At 41.6% G+C, this 21,986-nt stretch overlaps 1 protein-coding gene across 3 annotated transcripts in view; it reads right to left on the minus strand.

Moving 5' to 3' along the window:
* The window catches only part of LOC124798436 (nuclear factor of activated T-cells 5-like), a 393,026-nt gene extending 375,125 nt beyond the window's left edge, over nucleotides 1-17,901 (minus strand). For all 3 annotated transcript variants that reach the window (XM_047261847.1, XM_047261846.1, XM_047261845.1), the window contains exon 1: nucleotides 17,719-17,901. In XM_047261847.1, coding sequence (XP_047117803.1) covers nucleotides 17,719-17,791 — 73 coding nt within the window. In that variant the 5' untranslated portion in view covers nucleotides 17,792-17,901. The remainder of the gene's footprint in view (nucleotides 1-17,718) is intronic.
* Between the last annotated feature and the right edge of the window lie 4,085 nt (nucleotides 17,902-21,986).

Genomic DNA, 21,986 nt, shown 5'->3' on the forward strand with positions numbered 1-21,986 from the left:
ATCAAACCAGTTTCATGACTGAAGACCACAACAACAACAACAACAACAACAACAACAACATGATTACCCCTCGTGTACTGGCGTGTGTGTACAGAAATGTAAATCCTGCTGAATCAAGCCTTATGACATGTCTCCACATCTTTACCTGTTGTACACTTTATTCACCATTCTCGAGTACCAGGTGAACGTTGGAGGTCACGGCCAGTATTCTCCATCAACCTTCTCGTCGCAATGAATGAAGGCCGGTTCCTAACGAACTCGTTCACCTCGAGGCGCTACACACCTCCTGGCCGCACTCTCGCTTTAATGTTAGAAGTGGATGCAATTATTACGGCCAGCAATGAAGCCGGACAGAGCTGTGGTATAACGCACACTACTAGATAAGCCACGATAGCTATTCTATTTGCACAAGGAATTTTACAAGTCACGATCATTTTTAGACTGCCCGAAACTGGACTTGGTTTCCTCGTGAGAATCGGCCCGTTTGAAACGAGACAGTCGTAAAAGCCGTGTACTCACAATAACCTAAGCTTCCTTCGGGTAACACCCTAATTGTGCTGGTGTAAGCTGTCGCCAGCACACCGGTCGGCAAAGGTGTAGCGCGAAGATCGATAGTAGGTACTGGATCAAGTGTACCTGTCACGTGAGAGGCCAGACACACACCGACAAGGAACAGCTAATGCCCTCTCGATCGCAAGTATTTAGGCCGCCGCCGCTGACCGGAGGGACTCGCTGCTGCACCAGTAGCGACCACGCACCAGCAGCAAACGAAGCACAAATCTGCGATACCAAGAAAGCAATCCAAAAAACGAGGAGAAAGAAAATTTCATAGGCAGCTGCAGGAACAGCAGTATAGGCAGCTTAACCTACGAAACACCAAGGCAAGAAGCTTTAAAAAGACAAGAAGACACGACCGGCGGTGGGCCTCACTAACTCACACTACAGTCTTGCGTCTGTCAGCTGGAGTGCGGGCTCAGTTCACGTCACTGGTTACGACAGTACATAGCGACCAGATTAGTGAGATTAAAGTTTGTAATAGCCAGATTACCGATATTGTCGGCAAGAGGAGTATTACTGATGAGCTTGTACCTCAGAACAGAGACTCTATTCGAGATAAGTAAAACTGTCAGTTCCTGTAAATAAAGAACAGTTTTAATCCACGCGTGCATTTGTGTTGTAAAAAGAGGATACCGGCCACCCATAACAACATCCTCTCCTTTGCATCCAACGGTACAAGACTCGACATCATTTACAACGCCGACAATGGCAGCGTTTAGGATGCAGGTTCCGCAGCGTATCACGCCACTACTGGGGATAATTGTACAGCGTCATCAAGCATGGAAAGGTACTACCCGTAAGCCGAGAAATAGGAAGAAAGACTGACAATGAAAGATTGAGCCAGGCTGGAGGTGTGCGCACACACCTAATGGCTAATGCTCGAGGTCCCTGTCCGTCAGTACATGAGTTCCACCTGATTTTGGTTTAGATATGGTTGTTGCTTCGCTTTTCCACTCCACAATCATATCAGTCGACTTGGGTAAAAAAAGCTGACATGTAACCGACTGATTCGTTATTCAGGTGAAATCCAATGACTAGTCCACATTCTAAGTCACTGAGCTCTCCTGACTATTATTGCTTTTCTACTGACAGCAAATACTCCTCTCCCCGGCTCCTCCTATAATGGCGAATCCGCCTCTCGTGACCTATAGTGGTCAATTCCGCATTACATGGTGGCGGTCCAGATGATTTTGATCAGAAAGTTTATGTAGATGTAGATCCAAACATTTACTACAAGGGTTGCCCGGAAGGTAATATACCGCATTTTTTTTTCGGCCGAAAACAATACTACGAACGCGAAACGTTACGTACGAGGGTGAGTCAAATTAAAATTTAAAAATATTATTTATTGTGCAAAAGTGGTACAAAGCTGTATCACTTTTCAACATAATCTCCCCCACGCTCAATGCAAGTCCTCTAGCGCTTACAAAGTGCATAACTCCATCAGAAAAAAAAATCTTTTGGTAGTTCGCGCAACCACTCATTCACCGCGTGGCGTACCTCTTTATCAGAACGGAACTTCTTTCCTCCCATTGCGTCTTTGAGTGGTCCGGACATATGGAAATCTCTTGGGGGCTAGGTCTGGTGGACCTGGTGGATGAGGAAGGCACTCAAAATGCAGGTCTGTGATCGTTGCAACTGTTGTACGGGCAGTGTGGGGCCTTGCATTGCCATGTTGCAAAAGGACACCCGCTGACAGCAATCCACGTCGCTTTGATTTGATTGCAGGCCGCAGATGATTTTTTAGGAGATCTGTATGTGATGCACTGGTGACATTGGTCCCTCTAGGCATGTAATGCTCCAAAATGACGCCTTTTTCGTCCCGTAAGAGTCAGCATAACCCTCCCTGCTGATGGTTCTGTCCGAAACTTCTTTGGTTTTGGTGATGAGGAATGGCGCCATTCCTTGCTCGCTCTCTTCGTTTCCGGTTGGTGGAAGTGAACACAGGTTTCGTCCCCACTAACGATTCTTGCAAGGAAGCCATCACCTTCTCGTTCAAAGCGCCGAAGACGTTCGTCACAAGCATCAACACGTCGTTCTCTCATTTCAGGAGTCAGCTGCCGTGGCACCCATCTTTCAGTCACTTTATGAAACTGGAGCACATGATGCACACTGTGGTGAGCTGACCCATGACTAATCTGTAAACATGCTGCACTGTCATTCAGTGTCAGTCGCCAGTTTTCCTTCACTATGGCTTCAACTGCTGCAATATTCCGTGGAGTCACAACTCGTTGTACCTGACCTGGACGAGGAGGATCTTCCACTGACGTCACACCATTTGCAAACTTCCTACTCCATTCGTAGACTTGCTGCTGTGACAAACATGCATCACCGTACTGAACCTTCATTCGTCGATGATGAATTTCAATAGGTTTCACACCTTCACTACGCAAAAACCGAATAACAGAACGCTGTTCTTCCCTGGTGCAAGTCGCAAGTGGGGCGGCCGTCTTTATACTGATACTGCGATGGTATGTGTGCATCTGCACTATGCTGCCACCTACAGGCCATTCTGCACGCTGTTTGTAGCACGCTTACCAACTTACAGGATAACGGCGCGAAATTTCGATTTGTTATTACAAATTTAAGGTTTTCATTTGACTTACCCTCGTATGTAACATCTGAAGTATCCTGAGTGAGCGCGCCTAGTTTCCGTCACTTCCGACAGATAGCGTAGCGGCGGATGGTTTCTAAATGGCGTCTGTAGGTGATTTACGTTACAAGCAACGTGCCGTTATTGAATGTCTCACTGCAGAGAAAGAAACTGTGGGGAATATTCACAAACGCTTGTGCGAAGTCTATGGAGCATCTGCTGTCGACAGAAGTACAGTTAGTCGCTGGGCACTGAGGGTGTGGTCATCCCAAGGCGGTTCCGCGGAGCTCCACGATATGCAGCGGTCGGGGAGACCATCCAAAGCTGTCACAGCTGATCTAGCCCCGTCGGACTTCCACCTGTTAGCCATTAAAGGATGCCATTCGTGGGAGGCATTTTGAGGACGACGAGGTGATTCACACAGACAAGCATTGGCTCCGCCACCAGGACAAGGATTGGTACCGACAGGGGATACACGCCCTGTTTCGCGCTGGAGGAAGGCCATGGAACGGGATGTGTAGATAAAACACCGTTCTTTCACGTGTGTAATTCTCATTATGTTCCATAAAGAATTGTTGAAGAAAAAAATGCGGTGCATTTCTTTCTGTACAACCCTCGTACGAGAGATGTTAAAACTAAGTACAGTCGATTTGAAACATACAGGAGATTCAAAGAAGAGCGGTGCATTTCGTCGCGGGCGCCTTTCATGATGGAGACCATAACAGAGGTGCTAATCTAACTACAGTGGCAGACGCTACAAGGGAGGCATTGTGCATCATGATGCCGAGGTTTACTTTCACGATTCCGCGAGCCTAATTTCCTAGCAGCGTTGCGCAGTATGCTAATTCTTCCCGCATACACCAGTGCCACGGTCATGGCGATAAAATACGAGAAATTCGAGCTAGTGCGAAGGCTTACCAACAGTCGTCCTTCCACGAACCACTCGCGGCTGGAACATGGAAGGTGAAAACGACAGCAGTATTTGTCACATCCGGTAACGCGGGTTGTGGGGTTACACATGTACACTATCTGGTCACAAGACTCAGACCGCCACTATAATAGCAGACCGAGTTCTGTGCAGTAACGGCAGAACTGATAGGCAAGGAGAGCTCTGTGACTACGAACGTAAACCGAGCGAGGTGGGGCAGTGGCTAGCACACTGGACTCTCATTCCGGAAGACGACGGTTCAATCCCGACTTCGGCCATCCTGATTTTGGTTTTCCGTGATTTCCCTAAATCGCTCCAGGCAAATGTCGGGATGGTTCCTTCGAAAGGGCACGGACGACTTCCTTCCCCGTCCTTCCCTAATCCGATTAGACCGATGACCTCGCTGTCTGGTCTCCTTCACCAAACAACCCAATCCCCAACTACGAACGTGGACTAGTCATTGGATGTCACGTAAGTAACAAATGCATCAGGGATCTTTCACCACTTCTGAAGCTGTGAAACGAACGCGCGAAGGAACAGTTACAGCTAAGGCAAAACCAGGCACATCTCACGAACTGGCGGACAAGGAGTGTCGAGTATCGCGTAGAGTGGTCGTAAAAAATTGCACGAAATCAACGGATGGAATCACTCGTGAGTTCTAAAGAGCTACCAGCAGCCCATCTAGCGCAATGGCCGTTCTTAGCAAGTGAGAAACAATGGGGTACAATGGCCGAGCAGCTACTCTTAAGCCACAAATTTCTGTAGTCAATGCTGAACGACGCTTGAGGTTGTGCAGAGTGACGCCAATGCACAGTGGACGGGTGACGACGAGCGATATGGAGTGATAGATCATGCTATACCCTGTGGCAATCCGACTGAAAGGTTTGGGTTTAGCTAATACCTGGAACACAATTCCTGTCTTCGCGTTACTGCCAACACTGGAGTACGGCGTGTCTCTCGTGGTTAAGAGTATAGTCCCCTTACTACGCTTAAGAAAACAATAAATGCGCAACGGTATGAACAGAGGAACAGTTCGGAGATGATGACTGTATCACCCTGTCATAAACAGCGTCTGTGAGGCAATGGTTTGTGGGCAATAACATTCCTGAAATGGACTGGCCTGCCCAGAGTCCCTACTCGAACCCAATGGAACACCCCTGGGATGAGTTAGAACGTCGGTACACCTCGGAGACCAACATCACTACCTTCTTTGGTTTCGTCTCCTGAGGAAGAATGAGCTGCCATTCCTCACTGAATGTGTCTCCAGCAGTGTTCGAGCCGTCACGAAGGCGAAGTGTGCGGGCAGCGAACGAGTCGGTTCACGCATGTCTAAGGACAGACGGGGGTTCCATTGTCGGCGATTCCAAGCGACAGTTGGCGGTACGCGCATGCGCGTGCTTTTCGCTTGAACAAAGCGTATATCCAGCAAATTATGTCTCTCGCTTGCTTAAGTAGAATTTATCAGTTACCACCACCATCAGCAACGATATCTCGCAACAAATGGAATAGAAACTCGCTAAACAACTCCCTACGATCATGTTTAATGATCGCATTAGCTACGGCATTCGCAGCAGGGTGCTCCGAACACGTCTGAACGGTCGTTAGCTGTCGGAGAATGCGTGGCGTAGATGCGCGGAACAAGCCTAAATTCGACCGCCATCGTTCGTAACTCCTACTATAATGCCCACTAATAGGTGTCCTGATACTTTTGATCATATAGTGTAGATTTGAGAAGTAGTCACTCATGAATAAGCTGCACACTCTAAATACGTTTATGCAGCTGATAACAGCCCATCAACGCTTTAAAGGACTTGGGGCATTTAGGATCACGAGTGTAGGATAAGACTAGCGTTGCCATATATAGCTAGGACCTCGTCGGAACTCTATGAGATGGGGGTGTAGAAATAAAGTAAATATTTTACTTAATATAATTACTTTTTATTTAGAACGCGATTACGTGGAACCTGTTGCTGTAGAAGTAATTGGTATACCATACTTTTCGGAAGATTTCACCTTTTTCAGCAAGTTTTCTTCTCACTTTTTGCGTATTTGTAAAACTCCATGTAAGTCTGCTTGTAGTTAAGCTCGCACTGTAAGACTGATTCCACAGTCCCTGGCGGCAGTCGATTTATTTCGTCAGTCCACTGGACCGACATCAGCGAAAATACTCTTTTCACAGTGCGTTGTGTGCGGTACAGAAAACAAATATGCAAAATCGGAACGAAAGCCGGCGACTGTCGCGATATATCGGGACAGGTGGCAACCCTAGGATTAGACATAAAGCAACCGTCAGCAGAGGGTACAAATGCGAAGAATGTTTGTACACTGCACACTTACTGGAAGCCGAATAACCATAAGAAATTTAGTGTGGCGGCAAACGAAGATACTGAGTCCGAGTTAAGAAAATAACAGAAAAAAATGACGTAATGCATCAGGCCACGCTAAGTACTGGTTTTGCCCATGAGATTGAGCTGATAAGAGTCACACCACCGAAGCGTAACAGGAACATCGTGGCAACAGTTCCGACACTTTTGTCGTACGACGAGAAAGTGCCTGTCAGATGAAACCTGATTTGCAGGAGCATCATCAGACATTTGTCGACGAAGGTGGTTTCTGTTTACGAGCAGTGAGAAACTGTGTCTGGTTTAATTAACAAGCAGTTAAATACACGTAGTGGAAAAGCCTGAATATTGACTTTTTTTTACAAATTTCACAGGACCGGCCAACCATTGTGACAAACTGGGATAACATTGCCCATCGGCCAATTAAACTTTCATAACCTAAGCAGGTTCTAAGTCTACATGCATGTACAGGAAGGAAATTTATATGAAGAGTCAGAATCCAACAATCGGGACACTGCAACGGTAGTCTGTATTTCATAACGCTATCGAACTGTGTCTCGCAGAATACGATTGTTCGAATGTTGACAGTAAGTTACCAACTAGTTGCAAGGAGTTCGCTACCACCCTCATCAGCACCGTCTGAGACCACGAAAGTGTAACGCAGAAAAGGAAATTCATATGGCAACAGGTGGGACGAAGTTTCAGTCTGTTACCCGAAATATAACTAGGGTAAATTTAGAGACTTGGTGTTTCTGCCGCTTTCATCTTACATTCTGCGTTAAGGACCAAGGACAACAAAGGAACTGCAGCTCCAACACAGACATACGGACAAAATAATTTCTCCATCTTTGAGGGCGCAAAGTGTACGGGGAAGGCAGCCGGCGTGAACGCAACGACCCACTCTTAGCAACACAATGCAGAAAAGTTTGCGAGGCCAATGCTAGATCCATAAAAACTAAATCACAAACTCGAAAGGCTGACTTCTCATTTCCAAGAGCAGTACGAAACGAACGAAACAAGGAACATAAACCACTGTTTTACGCATTGGAAACAAAGAAATTATTTCTTTGGCGATAACATTGCCCATCGGCCAATTAATGGTAGATGTCCTTCAGACACTTGTTCTCCTTGTACAAAGATACCGATTTACATGTGTTCAACTTCCGTCGTCATGATGGAGAATACTCAGGAACGTGGAACGCTCATCTAATTTGGCCTTAGCTGACGCCTAAAAGCTGAGGTCTGCGCTCGCCTTCCTGGCATTATCCAACAATAAACGGGAGTAACACGACAAGTGAAAAATGACTAAGCAAGAGTGGCTAGAGGGCAAACTTAAGTTTCAGAAGTACGCATAGGTAGGGGAGGGATAGATATCGCCTACAGGAAAATTAAAGACGCCTTTGGAGAAAAGCGAAGCAGGTGTGTATGAATGTCACGAGCTCAGATGGAAAACCAGCAAGAAGCACAGTTGGGAAAAGTGAAAGGTAAAAGGAATATAAAGAGGGGCTATACACGAGAAATGAACGTGAAGGCAATTTCATAGAAAGAGAAGACGTATATGAAGATGAGATAGGAGTTATGATACTGCAAGAAAAATTGACAGAGCGCTAAAAGAACTAACCCAAAACAAGGGCCCTGGACGACATTCCCACAGAATTGCTAGTATCCTTAGTGTGCAAGATATCTGAAACGGGGAAAGTACCTTCAGACTTGAAGACTGTAATAATTCCAATTCCAAAGAAAGTATGCGTTGACAGGTGCGAATATTATCGACGTAATCAGTTTGATAATTCACGGCTGCAAAATACTGACACCCATTATTTACAGAAGAATGGAAAAACTGTTAGTAGCCGACCAAGCAAACCATTCTTCCGACTAAATATGACAATACGACAAAAAGTCACCGGCCACATCGGCCAGTCATTGGACAACGTGCTTCAATAGCCGAGACCCCACATCAACCGAAAAACGTCACTGGCAGAGGACGACACGGTTGTCTGTCGTCACTGAATAGTCGGTCAGGGCAGAAGAGCGGAGCTGGTGAAAGGTAGATTGTACCTTCTGCTCTGCTTGTTTTATGCGACTGTATTGGCTCTCTAAAAATGGAAGAATTTTGTGTGCTTTTGATTTGTACCTCCCTTTCAAAGGTGCAGGAGAGAGAGGTGGGAGGGAGTAAGAGGGGCGGAGGGAACTCGAAAGGGAACAGTTTGATGTTCCACCGGGGTTGAAGTCATAACAGACAGTGAACTGTCTCGGAAATGCACGAGGATGGGGGAGAAGCATCTACAGCGGTTTTGCTAAAGAAACCGTCCCAGCATTTGCGGTACGTGGTTTCCTAAACGAGCAGTCATTTTTGCAGTATCATATGCGCACGTGTTGGCTTCATTAATTCAATGTAACACACCGAACTGTTGCTTGATGTACGGTCATCACTACTTTGACGATCATTTCACGTTCGTGTGCGCTGATGAAATGAGTACCAGAACAACCATGGAACATGGGTTTGTTCGTTTTACTGTAACACATGGCATGTGGTCGTTGAAAGCTGGAAACCTTGAGCCGGGCGCGCTAGGCAAACAAGTTATCTGGCTAGCACCACCTACTTCGGGCGCGACTACGAAATAAACACGGCGCACAGGCCACTGGTAGGCCTGCTGCCAAAAAGGGGGAAAGCTAGTTATTCCTTGGATAATCTTACTGCGACTAGCGTCTTTGAATTACTACAGACTGCACACTGAACGCCAAAGCAGGCGTGGCATAAATAGCGTGCTGTAAATGGTTACGTCTTTTAGTAATGTTCAGTAGTATGTTTATAGCTAAACACATGCTGTCAGGTATTCGAACTTCCGGAAAGCCTTCGATACTGCTCCCCCTGTCACACAGGAAACAAAATAAGTGCTCTTCTGGCATTTTAAATTTACTGCTGGATAAAATGCCTCTACTTCTCCGTGCATTACCTTTCATCATCTCTTGATATCCAGCAAAATACAACGTGTCCCAAAAGGTATTTACAACTTCACTGTCATGTAAATGTGCTTGTAATTCACTTAGAGAAAAAAAAGTAGTTTGTCTGATGCATCCACTCAGTTTTTTTTATGTTGAAGATAATGAAAAAATGTTTTGCCTTTCCAGGTGACATAGGCATAAATGAAAAAAAGGGGCATAAATGAAAAAAATGCTTTTTCTTTGTTATTGCAGCATCGCAGGAGCAGCATAAATGAATCGAAGAATGGAGTCTGCACGGGAAAAATCACGGTGTGTAGTATGGTTTATTGAAACGAAGTCAGACATCCAAGTTTTGAGAAATTCCAGAACGCGATACGGAAAACCACCACCCTCTAGACCATCTGTAAGAAAATGTCACGGAAACAGGAAGTGTTGATCTGAAGAACCATGTGGGCAGACCATGGAGAAGTGCCGAAGATACGGAGAGAATTCGACAGCTTTCTCGGCGTTACCCACAGACTGTGCACCGGGTACTCCGAAAGTGTCTTCACCTGTTTTGGTACAGGCAGCAATTGTTACAGGAAATGAAACCAGATAACAAGCTAAATCGTGCTGCACTTAACTCGGGATATTATTGCACGTGTAATAGGAATGAACAGGTCAGAACGAGTTCGGACCGAGCTGGAATATCGATAAGATACTGTACGTGGCACAATGGCAGCTCACGTAGAACTCTATTAAAGAATCAGAATAAAACTTTTACATATGGTGCAACAGACAAACGTTACTTTTTTCCATGAGTTAATTACAAGTCGAGTTATATGACATCGAAGTTGTAACGCTGCTTTTGGGGCACCCTGAACGTCCTTGGTAAAGCGATCATATTTCAGCCTGGTCAAATGTCCCACCCAACTCCATTTTATTCTCAATGCAATGTGTTCTCCGGTCGATTTGTATATTTTCACATCTCTTCGAAGAAGTCATTTCATGCACCTATTCACCGCTCGCTGTGAAAACCTCAGTTTCACATGTAAAGGCCACCTTTCACAGTCACATGTGACAACTCGTAACGCACACTGAATTCGAACTTTCTTTTTGTAACACATTGGGTTCTTCGAGTTTAATACTTTTTTTAATTTAAAAAACACGGAAAACAAAACTACGTATATGTTAGTTGAAGAACAGTTTGGATTTAGGGAGGGTAAAGGCACCAAAGAAGCAATTCTAATGGTACGCTTTCTAACGGAAGCAAGACTTAGAAAAAAATCAAGACACGTTCAAAGAATGTCGACCTAGACTGTGTGTTCGATAATCTAACATGGTGCAAGATGTTCCAAATTCTCAGGAGAGTAAGAGCCACAGGAATTCTGGAGCAGCAATAAGAATGGAAGACCAAGAACGAAGTACTTGGGTTGACAGGGATGTAGTCTTTCCCCCCTGATGTTCAATCTGTCCATCGAAGATTCATTGGCAGAAATAAATGAAAGTCTGAAAATTGCTCGGCATTATGGGACTCTTATCAGACAAAATTGACAGAAGAATTAGAGAAGATACAAAGAACAACATGTTTCGTAAGCGCAAAACCGTCACGAACACGCTCCAGTGGCAGATGCTGCAAGAGAGGCATTCTGCACCACGGTGTGGTTTACTGTTAAAAATTCCGCGTGCGTGTGTTCCTTGAAGAATCAATCATCGTATTGCTGCCTCTTACGTATATCTCGTGAAAAGGAGATGATGATAAAATTACGGAGATACGAGTCCACACAGAGGCTAACCAGCAATCGCTCTTCCTGCGAACCATTCGAGACTGGAACAGGAAATGGGGGTAGTAACATTGGTAGACAAAGTATTTGCCGAGTATAGATGTAGGTGTATAAGGTTCAGGAGTGGGATTAAAGTTCAGGCTGAAAGGATACCACTGAAAAGATTCGATGATGACCACGCTATCATAAATAAAAATTAGGATGAGCTCCAGAAACTGTTGAATGGAATGAATAGTCTAATGAAAACCGAATATGGGCTGAGAATAAACTTGCGAGGAGTAGCAGAAATGAGATTACCTGCAAACTTAACATTAAAATTGTGGATCACGAAGTAGACGTAGTGGAGGAATTCAATCTTGGAAGCAAAATAATACATGACAGACGAAATACGAAAGACATAAAAAGCAGAATGGCCCAGCCAAAGAAGGCGTTCCTGTTGAAAAGAAGTTTACTTGTATCAAATACTGGTTTTAATTTGAGGATTAAATTTCTGAAAATGTACGCCTGGAGCACTGCATTGTATAAAAGCGAATTATTGGCTTGTCTAAACATGGAAGAGAATCGAAGCTTTTGACGCGTGATGTTAGGGAAGAATGTTGAAAATTAGGCGGGAGAAATGAAGAGATTCTCAGCAGAATCGGCGAGAAGAGGAGCATATGGAAAACATTGACAAGAAGAAGGGACAGGATGATTGGACATATGTTAATCGTCAAGGAAATAACTTCGTCGCATGACTTGCACGGGTCATGATGTCTATCCTTATGTCGTTCTTAATAAATAGGAAACAGGATCTGGTGCGCGTGGTAGGACCGCCGCTGTTCGATTTACAAATGAGGTGACTGGTAACGTTTCCAGCTCTCTGAAGCTGTCGCAGACGATCCGTTTGTGTGCAGACAGGTAACATCGTTAGAAAATCGTTAGGAAATACGGGAAGACTAACAAATGATTAGCGCTTGGATCTAAGACTAATAGCTCAACTCCATACGAATATAGTGGTAAGCAATGGACTTCAGTAAATGAAACGATGCTTAATCAATTGGCAACGCTATCGACAGTCTCTAGTCACAACTGTAAAGTATTTAGAAAAATTCAATATGAAGTGATTTACGGTCGAATGGCTATACAATATTGTAGCTATGAGGAAAGTAGAACTTACATTGTGATTTGTTAGCTGAATCCTAAGGATCTTTAGTTCACCGAAGAAACCTTTGTCCGGCAAATTATTACGTAATATCTGTCGGTAAGGGGCAATTCGTAAGTCGCATTGACGGATAAGGTATTAAAATTCTAAGAACAAACGGTTTGATTATTCGCGGATTTGGTTGTCAGTGCGACAGCGTTACACAGATGCTCGACCAATTCTATTCGAAAACGCTACGAAAAAGGCGTTGCGCAGTGCAGTGTTTTAAATCTAACTGTAGAGCCCATGTTCTCTCACGATTCAAGAAATATACTACCTCTCCTAACGTCCAAGGTTTATACACACAGGCATCAAACAATTGTGCGTAACATCTGTGAAAGGAATAGGAAAAACAAGTGCGGGTGAGGCGTGAGAAATAGAATGGCTAGGAAGGGGGGGGGGGGGGCGTGGGGAATTAACTGGTCCAACGCTGTCGATGACTTGTGGAATATGTACGATATAGCGGCGATTTTTATTAACTGGTCCAACGCTGTCGATGACTTGTGGAATATGTACGATATAGCGGCGATTTTTGTAACCTATTTACAGTTTTTAAGTATACGAGACATGGTCTCGTCCAACGGTCACCATCATAGTGGTGGGCTAAGGTACACACAACAACGGAGATAAAACCTGACTGCTGGAAATACATAATCCATTCGCTGTATTCCGTTGATTCTGTCAAAAATAGCATTCACAGACGTGGAACGAGATAAGGCATACATTAATAAATAGGATGCTATTCGGGTTTGCGCGAGCTTAAGTTTACCTAGTAAATTAGATGGAATGATGCCACTTAAAAAGAAAATCTACTGTTTTCTCTGTTTTAATAAATAGTTGTTTATCTTACAATCATCCTCTACTATAGCACAGAAGCCGATGGCGATAACGACGCTTTGGAGAAGCATAAAGCGTTTGCTGATGAACTAAACAACGCTGTCCCCAATTCATAGACTTTTTTTAAGAAGTTAGTGTAGGCGACGGAAGCACCGTAACAAACCTTTGCCCCACGGAGTTCATCTCACGAAGCCACCTGCGAATTCCTACTGCTGCAGTTTAAGAACGACAGTCTGTAGCTGTGTGAAGAGATTTAGCTCTGTGGCCTCTCGTTTCGACTTCAGGAGGTTGTTTACAATTCTGTGCCCGGCAGCAGAACTAGGTTAGATGTCGCAACCAAAGGCGCCGACCACACAGCCATGTGAACATTCTTTCCTAGTGGACCTCTTTGCGAGAGGAAAGCCCCATCACTAGTTCAAGTTCTACCGTAGCAATCATAACGCTGTATCCCCGACAATCTAACTATACTGAAACCACAACTGAGTCGCAAAAGACTCAGATCTGGAATCGCTATTATCGCGAATCGAAAAATAGCTTTCCTTTGTGGTGAAAATTATGATGAGTTTCAGAATCTGTTGTTCTGCTACGAGAAGGATGACTGGTGATTACAGTGATGGTTTCAATGTAGCTAAAGGGATATCTAATACCTAAACAGAAAATACATTTATCTGCATAAAAACCATCATCATAATGACATGGATCCCAAGTAAAGTTTTCGTAAAACTTCTGTGGATGTTTGTCATCAGAAACCTACATGAAATTCAGGGCGCTCTTGCGCTCAGTAATAATGAAACCGAAATGTTTCATTTATAAATACTTGGTGTGTTTCTCTTAAGAGTTTTGTTGCAGAATTCAACAGGCCACGAGTTCTTTCCAAAAAATTAAAGATATTACGACTAGCAGTGGCGTATCATTACATTTCACACTCAACTACTTTGATGTTATTTTCATTATCTTAAATTATGGAGTTAAGCCATGGGCACTTGCTGCAGTATGCAGTAAGAAATTTAACGCATTTGAAATGTAGGCACATCAAAGAATATTAAGGATAAAATGGACACACAAAGTCACAAATGCAACAGCACTTTGGCAGATGATACCATCAAGAGAAGAAAACTCGAATACTTTGGCCATACAGTGCGTATCAACAAATAATACCTTTTCAAATAATACTTCAAGGAAAGATTGATAGATGTGATACAGGACACACAAGATTATCCTGGCAAAAGAATTGTAGTGAGTGGCTGGAACTGACCACAGAATCACTTTTCAGAAAAGCCAGATCATGCTCCTGACACCAGTATTCTTGGAGGACAAGGCATTTGAAGAAGAAGATAAAGAAGAAGAAGATGATGATGATGATGATGATGATGAAGACCTGAACCTATTGAAGTAGGCCTATATGTGCTCTGACATACAATGTTTGTATTGGTGGGTATGCTCAGTAACCAGTTTAAATCATAAGTGAAAACAAATATGTTGACACCAACATTTATAAGATATCTTGCATTAGGATAGTTCTTTATCTCTGATCAATGTCAGACATTGACAGTTGGGATTCAATAATACTTTAAAAGAGCACTGTTCTGCCATGCAAATTAACAGTAATGCTCATAATCACTGTTTACTAAACAATGTTTAGTATTTTACTATGTTACTGCTATCCTCCAACATTTGAAACACTTAAATTCAAACTTTCCATAGTTTGAATTCATAGAAGGAAATAAGTTCAATATACCGAAAAAGGTACAATCGTAACAAAGCAGACATTTTCAACTGAGTAGCAATTAGAACAGAATTGCAAACATATGTAAGGAAGTGACATCAAATAAAAGGAATAGTCCTACCATATCCTCTCTCTAGTTCTTGCTGAAAATCAAATGACAATAAGACTGCTACAACAGATATTCCCAAAAACTCTCCCAAAAATGTAAAATTTGCACACAGTTGGTTCACCAGTCCTACATGTATAGTTAAAAATATCTGCATTTTTACTTGACTGGCATTTTACTTATTCCTTATCATAGAACAATATTTAGTTTTTCATTTTAGTTCATCTGTAAATCATAAGTGATTTCGCTTTTGTGACAAATAATCCAATCCTAAAAATCAGTGAATTTAAAAAAGTTAATCATTAACAATCTTTGGGCCACCATTTTAATTCAATACAACAACGTTTTCATTGTAATTTCATGGATATAGAGAATGCTTATGAGAAAGTCCATGAAAGGACATATGGAGACACGTGAGGGAGAAATTAGTTAAGACATACAAACGTAATGACAAGGTAATGTTGGAGAATGGACAATAGTCTAAGTTGGTTTGGATGAATAATCTCTCATCAGCCCCTACACCAAATTAATTATGGACATCCCATCAGAATGGAGCATATACCAAACCCTATTGTGCAAACTATTTGCAGAAAACAAGAATGGCATGAAGTGCAATCAGTAACCCTGGAAATGAGTGTCAAAGGATACAGGGCCTACAATTAGCAAAACGAAAATGGAATACCTGCATCTGGGGAGTGAGGGAGGTGAAATGCTCCTAATGAACACATGTGTAAAAACCAAAGAAAGGGTGTACAAAACAGCGGTATGGGCACCATTGCTATACTGAGTGAAGAAGTTAGTAACTTCAGTATTAAGAAACAGCGCTGGACATTAAAAGTAGCCAAGATGGATAGAGTCGCCAAATTGGAAAGCGTTGTGAATTACAAAAAGAGAAATATTAAAAAAAAAAAAAAAATATTTTTATGTTCACTAAAGTCCAGTGGAGAAGACATCAGACGTATGTGCATGTCATAAGGAGAGATCAAACTCACATTGCAAAAGTGTAATTAAGAAGGCTCCAAGGAAACAGGAAGTGGAAAAAGTAGATCAACATGCAGGCAGAAAAATAATGGGATAATAAACAGGACTGGGGTGAATGGAAAAAAATGCAGAAGTTAGGTCTTGCATAAAGGAGGAAAAGATGGAGCAGAAAATAAATTTGTTCATTTTATCATCTATCTCCAAAAATTAGCATCCTGATAGCTATCCAACTGGAACCTTCATGTATGTAGCATCTGCAGTATTGGTCATAGTGTAAACTAGTAAATTTACAATTATTTTTTGTAGAAGATAATTCCTTCTCCACTGACTACTTAAATTATTCAATTACTTCACAATGTTGTTACATCTGTGTATACCCTATTGAAGACTAACTATATGAGCAGATTATAGCATTTTTTCTCATTCAAGAAAACTGTGTGATGATAATGAGCAAAAACAAAAGAATGGAAAAGAAATTCACGTCAATCAAAAACACAAGCCCAGGATGTAAAACTGAAACAAACACCATAAAGGAAAACACTACAGGAAATTACCAAACACTAATTTAAACAGCAAATGAGTGATGCAGGCAATGACATTCCTCATTACGCCAAGCAAATCATCTATGGCAGCCATTAGATGCCAACAATATTTCACTGAAATCTTTTAAATATCTGTTAGCACTGTTTTTTAAGAGTCATTACCCCTGAGGAATGGCACTATAACTGTAGTTAATGAGGAAAAAACTCACTGAGTGTGTCTGACGTGTCATATAACAACTAAATGAAACATTTTACTCAAATAGCTTGAACGCTCACATATTTCATCAAATATTCAGTACAAAGGCGTACACTTGAAGTATGGAAAACAATTAACTTTTTTGTCTTATCTTAAACTAATCTTTTTTGAAGCGTCTACTGTCAACATATCATTCGTATACAAAAATATTGATGTAACTAACATATCTGGTTAAGCTGTAGGCTATTTTCTTCACATATGTGCATTTCTGCCTGCCTCTTAGGAGGCACATCACGTCTTGCAAGAGGCACAGCACTCTTTTATATCTCTTACAGCTTTCGGCTTCCTCGGCGTATTCTTGGGATCAACCAACCATTGCGACACGCTGGGATCCAGAAGTTTTAAGACCTCTGCTATTGCAACCTCTTCAAATGCTATGGATATCGGGATCAAAATATGCGACAGCATATTTCTACGTTTGTGGAACAGTCTGGTGCACAACATGAATCGTTAATTTATGATAGAGATATTATCTGCTCTCTCATCAGCGCATTGAATAAAAGTTATATTTACTGCACGGCGGATTACACACTGTAGTATGTACAGTACAGTACTGCACTGTACTGTACCGAATCGCGTAACTATTAAGTCAATATTATCAATATTATACGAACTGAAACAGACCAGGAGGTGGTCCATGTGGTCTGGTTGAAAAATTCGCGGTGCCCAACTGTAACTCAAACAAAATTGTACTTAAAGACTAGCATTGTTCGTCGTGAGAAAAAAATGTAAATATACAACAAAGCTCATTAAAACGTAAATTCGACAACGCTTACAATTCGAGTAAACAAATCGGCAAACAAAGTCTTCACGGAGCGCATGATGCTTGTAGTAATACGTCTGCCAGCTGTAACATCGCTACTAATAAAAAACAATCTACAATGTACCCAAAATGCGTCATAAAAATATTATCATGCGTAGACGCCATCTTTGTTGATCTATAGTTCATGAGTCACTCACCGGCGCCCCGTTGTTGCTTCCCAGCACCATTGGTCTTCTGTTTCTTCTCACTCTGAGAATATTTCAGTAACATAATTGAACGTGATATTCACTTTATCATCTGTTTGTAACAACGTATAATTATTATATTAGAACACTATTGGATGATTCACAAACAACGTAGCTGACAGCAACTCGCAAACGTCCATTACCCTTCTTTGGCCAGCTGACTCTCTGTTGGCCTTGTCATTGGCTACCGTGTATGTGACGTCTAACGAAAACAGAATCGTTCTGCTGAAGTGGAGCTAAATACGATTACGATGGCAATGCAGAGTGGAACCGTTTGTTATGGTTGTAATCAGAAGAAGCAGCAGAAAATTGAAAGGTCCTACCAGTCGAAATGCTGCGGAATTTATCGCTCGAAAAGGCGAATACATAAGCAGCAACTGTAAAACTGTAGGGCCACACTTTCATTTACATTTATATGATTTAAGTTTACGTATTATATCACACATAAAATAGAACGATATACGCAAAAGGATCTACTTTTAAACCGCAACGAATTTCGTATTTTCATACCTGAGCTGCTCTGTTAAGCTTCCACAAAAAGCCACCTGTTGTTGCACCAACACTATTGTTTATTTCAGGCATTTGATCACATCAGCAGCGCAAATGTACAGTTCAGCCCACAACAATACAAAATTAAAAATACATACAATATCGGTACTCAACAGTACCGATCTGGATTTGAAACTTCTGGTCAAAACTATAGGCGTAAGAAGGGTTTTTTAATGAAATGCAATCACCACAGAGTTGTACAAATAATTTCTTGCTATCTTTAATGTTGCTTCAATAAATATCTTCAGTCCCAGTTCCATTCGCACTGATATGCTGTGCAGTCATTTTTCAAACATTGCCCATTAATAACTGAGCTTACCTCTCGTGAAGAGTGAAATCCAGTAATAATGGCAGAATTTATTTCACTCACTGTGAATTTTTCAGTCATTTCTAAGACGAGTACATTGTAAATATAATTATAACTTCATGTTAAATGAGGATTACCACATTTTAATGTTCAGAAACTGAGGAATTCAGTATCGGTAATGTGATGTAAGACATTTTTTATTTCCTTGGACCCTTTTTATGAAATCTTTTCAACAGATAATTCTGTCATAGTACTGAATGTATGTTACATTTTTTATGTTGTACAGTATATCCAACAAGACACAAGTGTTGTAAACTAGAAGCAGAGCTGAGCAACCCTTTGAAAACAAACGAATCATAGAGAAATACATTTACAAAACAATTGCTTAAAGTGTGATAAATTTCCTGGATGACTGTTGCCAGTGCCGGGCTTTAAAATAAACTGAATTGATAAATAAGTAGGATATTTTTTGTATACTAAAAGACCAGTGGTTTTGCAGGGGTTGGGGAAAGATTAAAAAAAAATGGGTGACACCAGTAAAAATGGGCAATTTGATAACCCTATATTAAACGAATAAAAAACAGATGGGGAAAAATGCTCTTACGGATGATGGAGCAAAACATGTTCGGCAGAGGAAACAAATTACAACTATAACTGCAGAAACCTGTTGCAAGGTGAATGTTTCAATTTGGAGTAAACCCCAAATCATAGCTTATACATTCTTTGTCGCGTCCTTTGTCTCAAGGGTGGCATTTCAGTAGAGTATACAGAAATGTCGAAATGAAAGTTTCAGAAATATATGAAAGGGGTAGCGACAGGTTGAAATTGTGTTTCATCTTATCTTGTAATAGATAACAGCACTCATAGTTACTGGAACCATTTATCCATTCTCCAAGAAAGATAGATGGGGAGATTAATTGGGGAATGTTGAATTTGGAGGGGGCAGGTAACTTGGAACCCAGGGTAACTGGGGGGCAGGGGAATCTTTACATGGCAGAATGAAGGCTTGCAACATATCGTATGCTGTTTTGAAACTTCGAGACATTAAGAAGCATGTGCTGGACCATAACTCAGAGCCTTTTGTAGGCAGCAGTCTTACAGGGCTATCCGAGCACAATCCATGGTGACCTGTTCCCACAGCTTCATTTCAGCCAATATCTGTCTCCCACTTTCCAAACTTAACAGAATCTCTTCTGCAGAGCTCACTGGACAAGTGCATTCTTTCATCCACACACTTTGACAGACTGTGCCACAAAAGTAAAAATAAACTCAGTTTGTGACAGAAAGCATGTGGAATCCTGCACGGTTTGGTATCAATGGTGTACCTGTTTTCAATTCATAAAGGTGATTTTTGAATTACTTTAAAGGATGGTTCAAAACCTTTAGTATTTACTGATCACAGAAGCATAGTAATCATGGATTTAAAATTATCTTTACCAAAACACAGCTCATATAATAGGCTCACAACTGTTATACTGTGTATAGTCAGCCCTCAAGAGTCTTTTTGCAATTTCAAACAAGCAAACATCACATGATAGTGCCAAATGTGGTCATTTACAACCATACCAATTAGTGAAATGCTTTGTGTAAAATTTCTTGGGGTGCCCAGCTGGATACATCTACACTTATATTCAACAAACCACTATGGAGTGCATGGCAGAGGATACATCCCATTGTACCAGTTATCAGGGCTTTTTTCCCATTCCTTTTACCTGGGGAGGTTGGCAGGAATGATCGTTTAAACACCTCTGTGAACACTGTAATTAGTCAAATCTTGTCCCCACAATCCCTATTGGAGCAATAAGTAGGAATGTAGAATATTCCTAAAGTCATCTTATAAATTTTGTTCTAGAAACTTTCTAAGTAGGCTTTCACAGGATAATCAGCACCTATCTTCAAGCATCTGCCAATCCGTTCCTTCAGCCTCTTTGAGAGGTTCTTCCATTAGTTAAAGAAACATGTGACCATTCTTGCTACCATTCTCTGTATCTGTTCAATATCCGTGTTAGTCGTGTTTGGTACAGGTCTCACACACTTAAGTAGTATTGTAGAATGGGTTCCACAAGTGTTTTACATGCAATGTCATTGTAGACAGATTGTATTTCTTTAGCATTTTACCAAAGAAACACAGCTGCATTCTCTGCCTATGACTGAGATTATGTGATTGTTGCATTTCATATTCCTACAAACTGTTATGTCCAAGTATGTATATGAGTGGGCAGATTCCAACTGTGTCATGCTGATGATGTAGTCATAGGATACCATGTGTATTTCATTTTCTGAAGCACCCAATCTTACATTTCTGAATATTTAAAGCAAAATGCCAATCTTTGCATGACTTTGAAATCAAGATCTGATTGAATATTTGTGTAGTTTTTCTCAGACAGAACTTCACCATAGATAACTGCATTATCTGTGGAATGTCTGAAGTTACTATTTCTATTGCCTGCAGGACTCTGATCATTATGATGGAGTGTCTAGCAGAATATTAAAGTACTGTGCAGCACATGTTAGCCCTGTATTTAGCCATATTTGTAGTTTTTCCTTTAGGAATGGTCAGTTTCCTGAGCGATTAAAGTAATCAGTAGTAAAGCCACTTTATAAAAGGGGAGAAAGAGATAATGCAGATAATTTTAGACCTGTTTCTATGCCACCAGTCTTTGCAAAAGTTATTGAAAAGGCTGTGTATGTAAGGATAATTCATCATTTTATATCACATGATTTGCTATCAAATGTACAGTTCAGCTTTAGAAGTCATTTAACAACTGAAAATGCTATATTCTCTTTACTCTGTGAGGTATCGGATGGGCTAAACAAAAGGTTTCGAATGCTTGGCATATTTTTTGATTTAACTAAGGCATTTAATTGTGTTGATCACAAAATATTGCTCCAGAAGTTGGACAATTAATGAATACAGGGAGTAGTTCACAAATGGTTCTTCTCTTACTTTAGCAACAGACAGCAAAAGGTCATTATTCACAGTGTTGATAACGGCTGTGATGTGGGGTCCGAGTGGGGTACTGTGCTCCAGGGATCAGTGTTGGGGCCACTCCGTTCCTTAGTTATATAAATGATATGCCCTCTAGTATTATGGTTAACTCTAAAATATTTCTGTTTGCTGATGACCCTAGCTTGGTAGCAAAGGATGTTGTGTGCAGCATTGGCTTGGTTTCAAATAGTGCAGTACATGACCTAAGTTCATGGCTTGTAAAAAGTAAACTAATGCTAAATCACAGTAAGACTCAGTTTTTACAGTTTATAACTCATAATTCAACAAAACCTGACGTTTTAATTTCACAGAATGGGCATATGATTAGTGAAACTGAACAGTTCAAATTTCTAGGTGTTGAGGTAGATTGTAAGC

This window comes from Schistocerca piceifrons, chromosome 5, assembly GCF_021461385.2.
Source record: "Schistocerca piceifrons isolate TAMUIC-IGC-003096 chromosome 5, iqSchPice1.1, whole genome shotgun sequence".
Classification (NCBI taxonomy): domain Eukaryota; kingdom Metazoa; phylum Arthropoda; class Insecta; order Orthoptera; family Acrididae; genus Schistocerca; species Schistocerca piceifrons.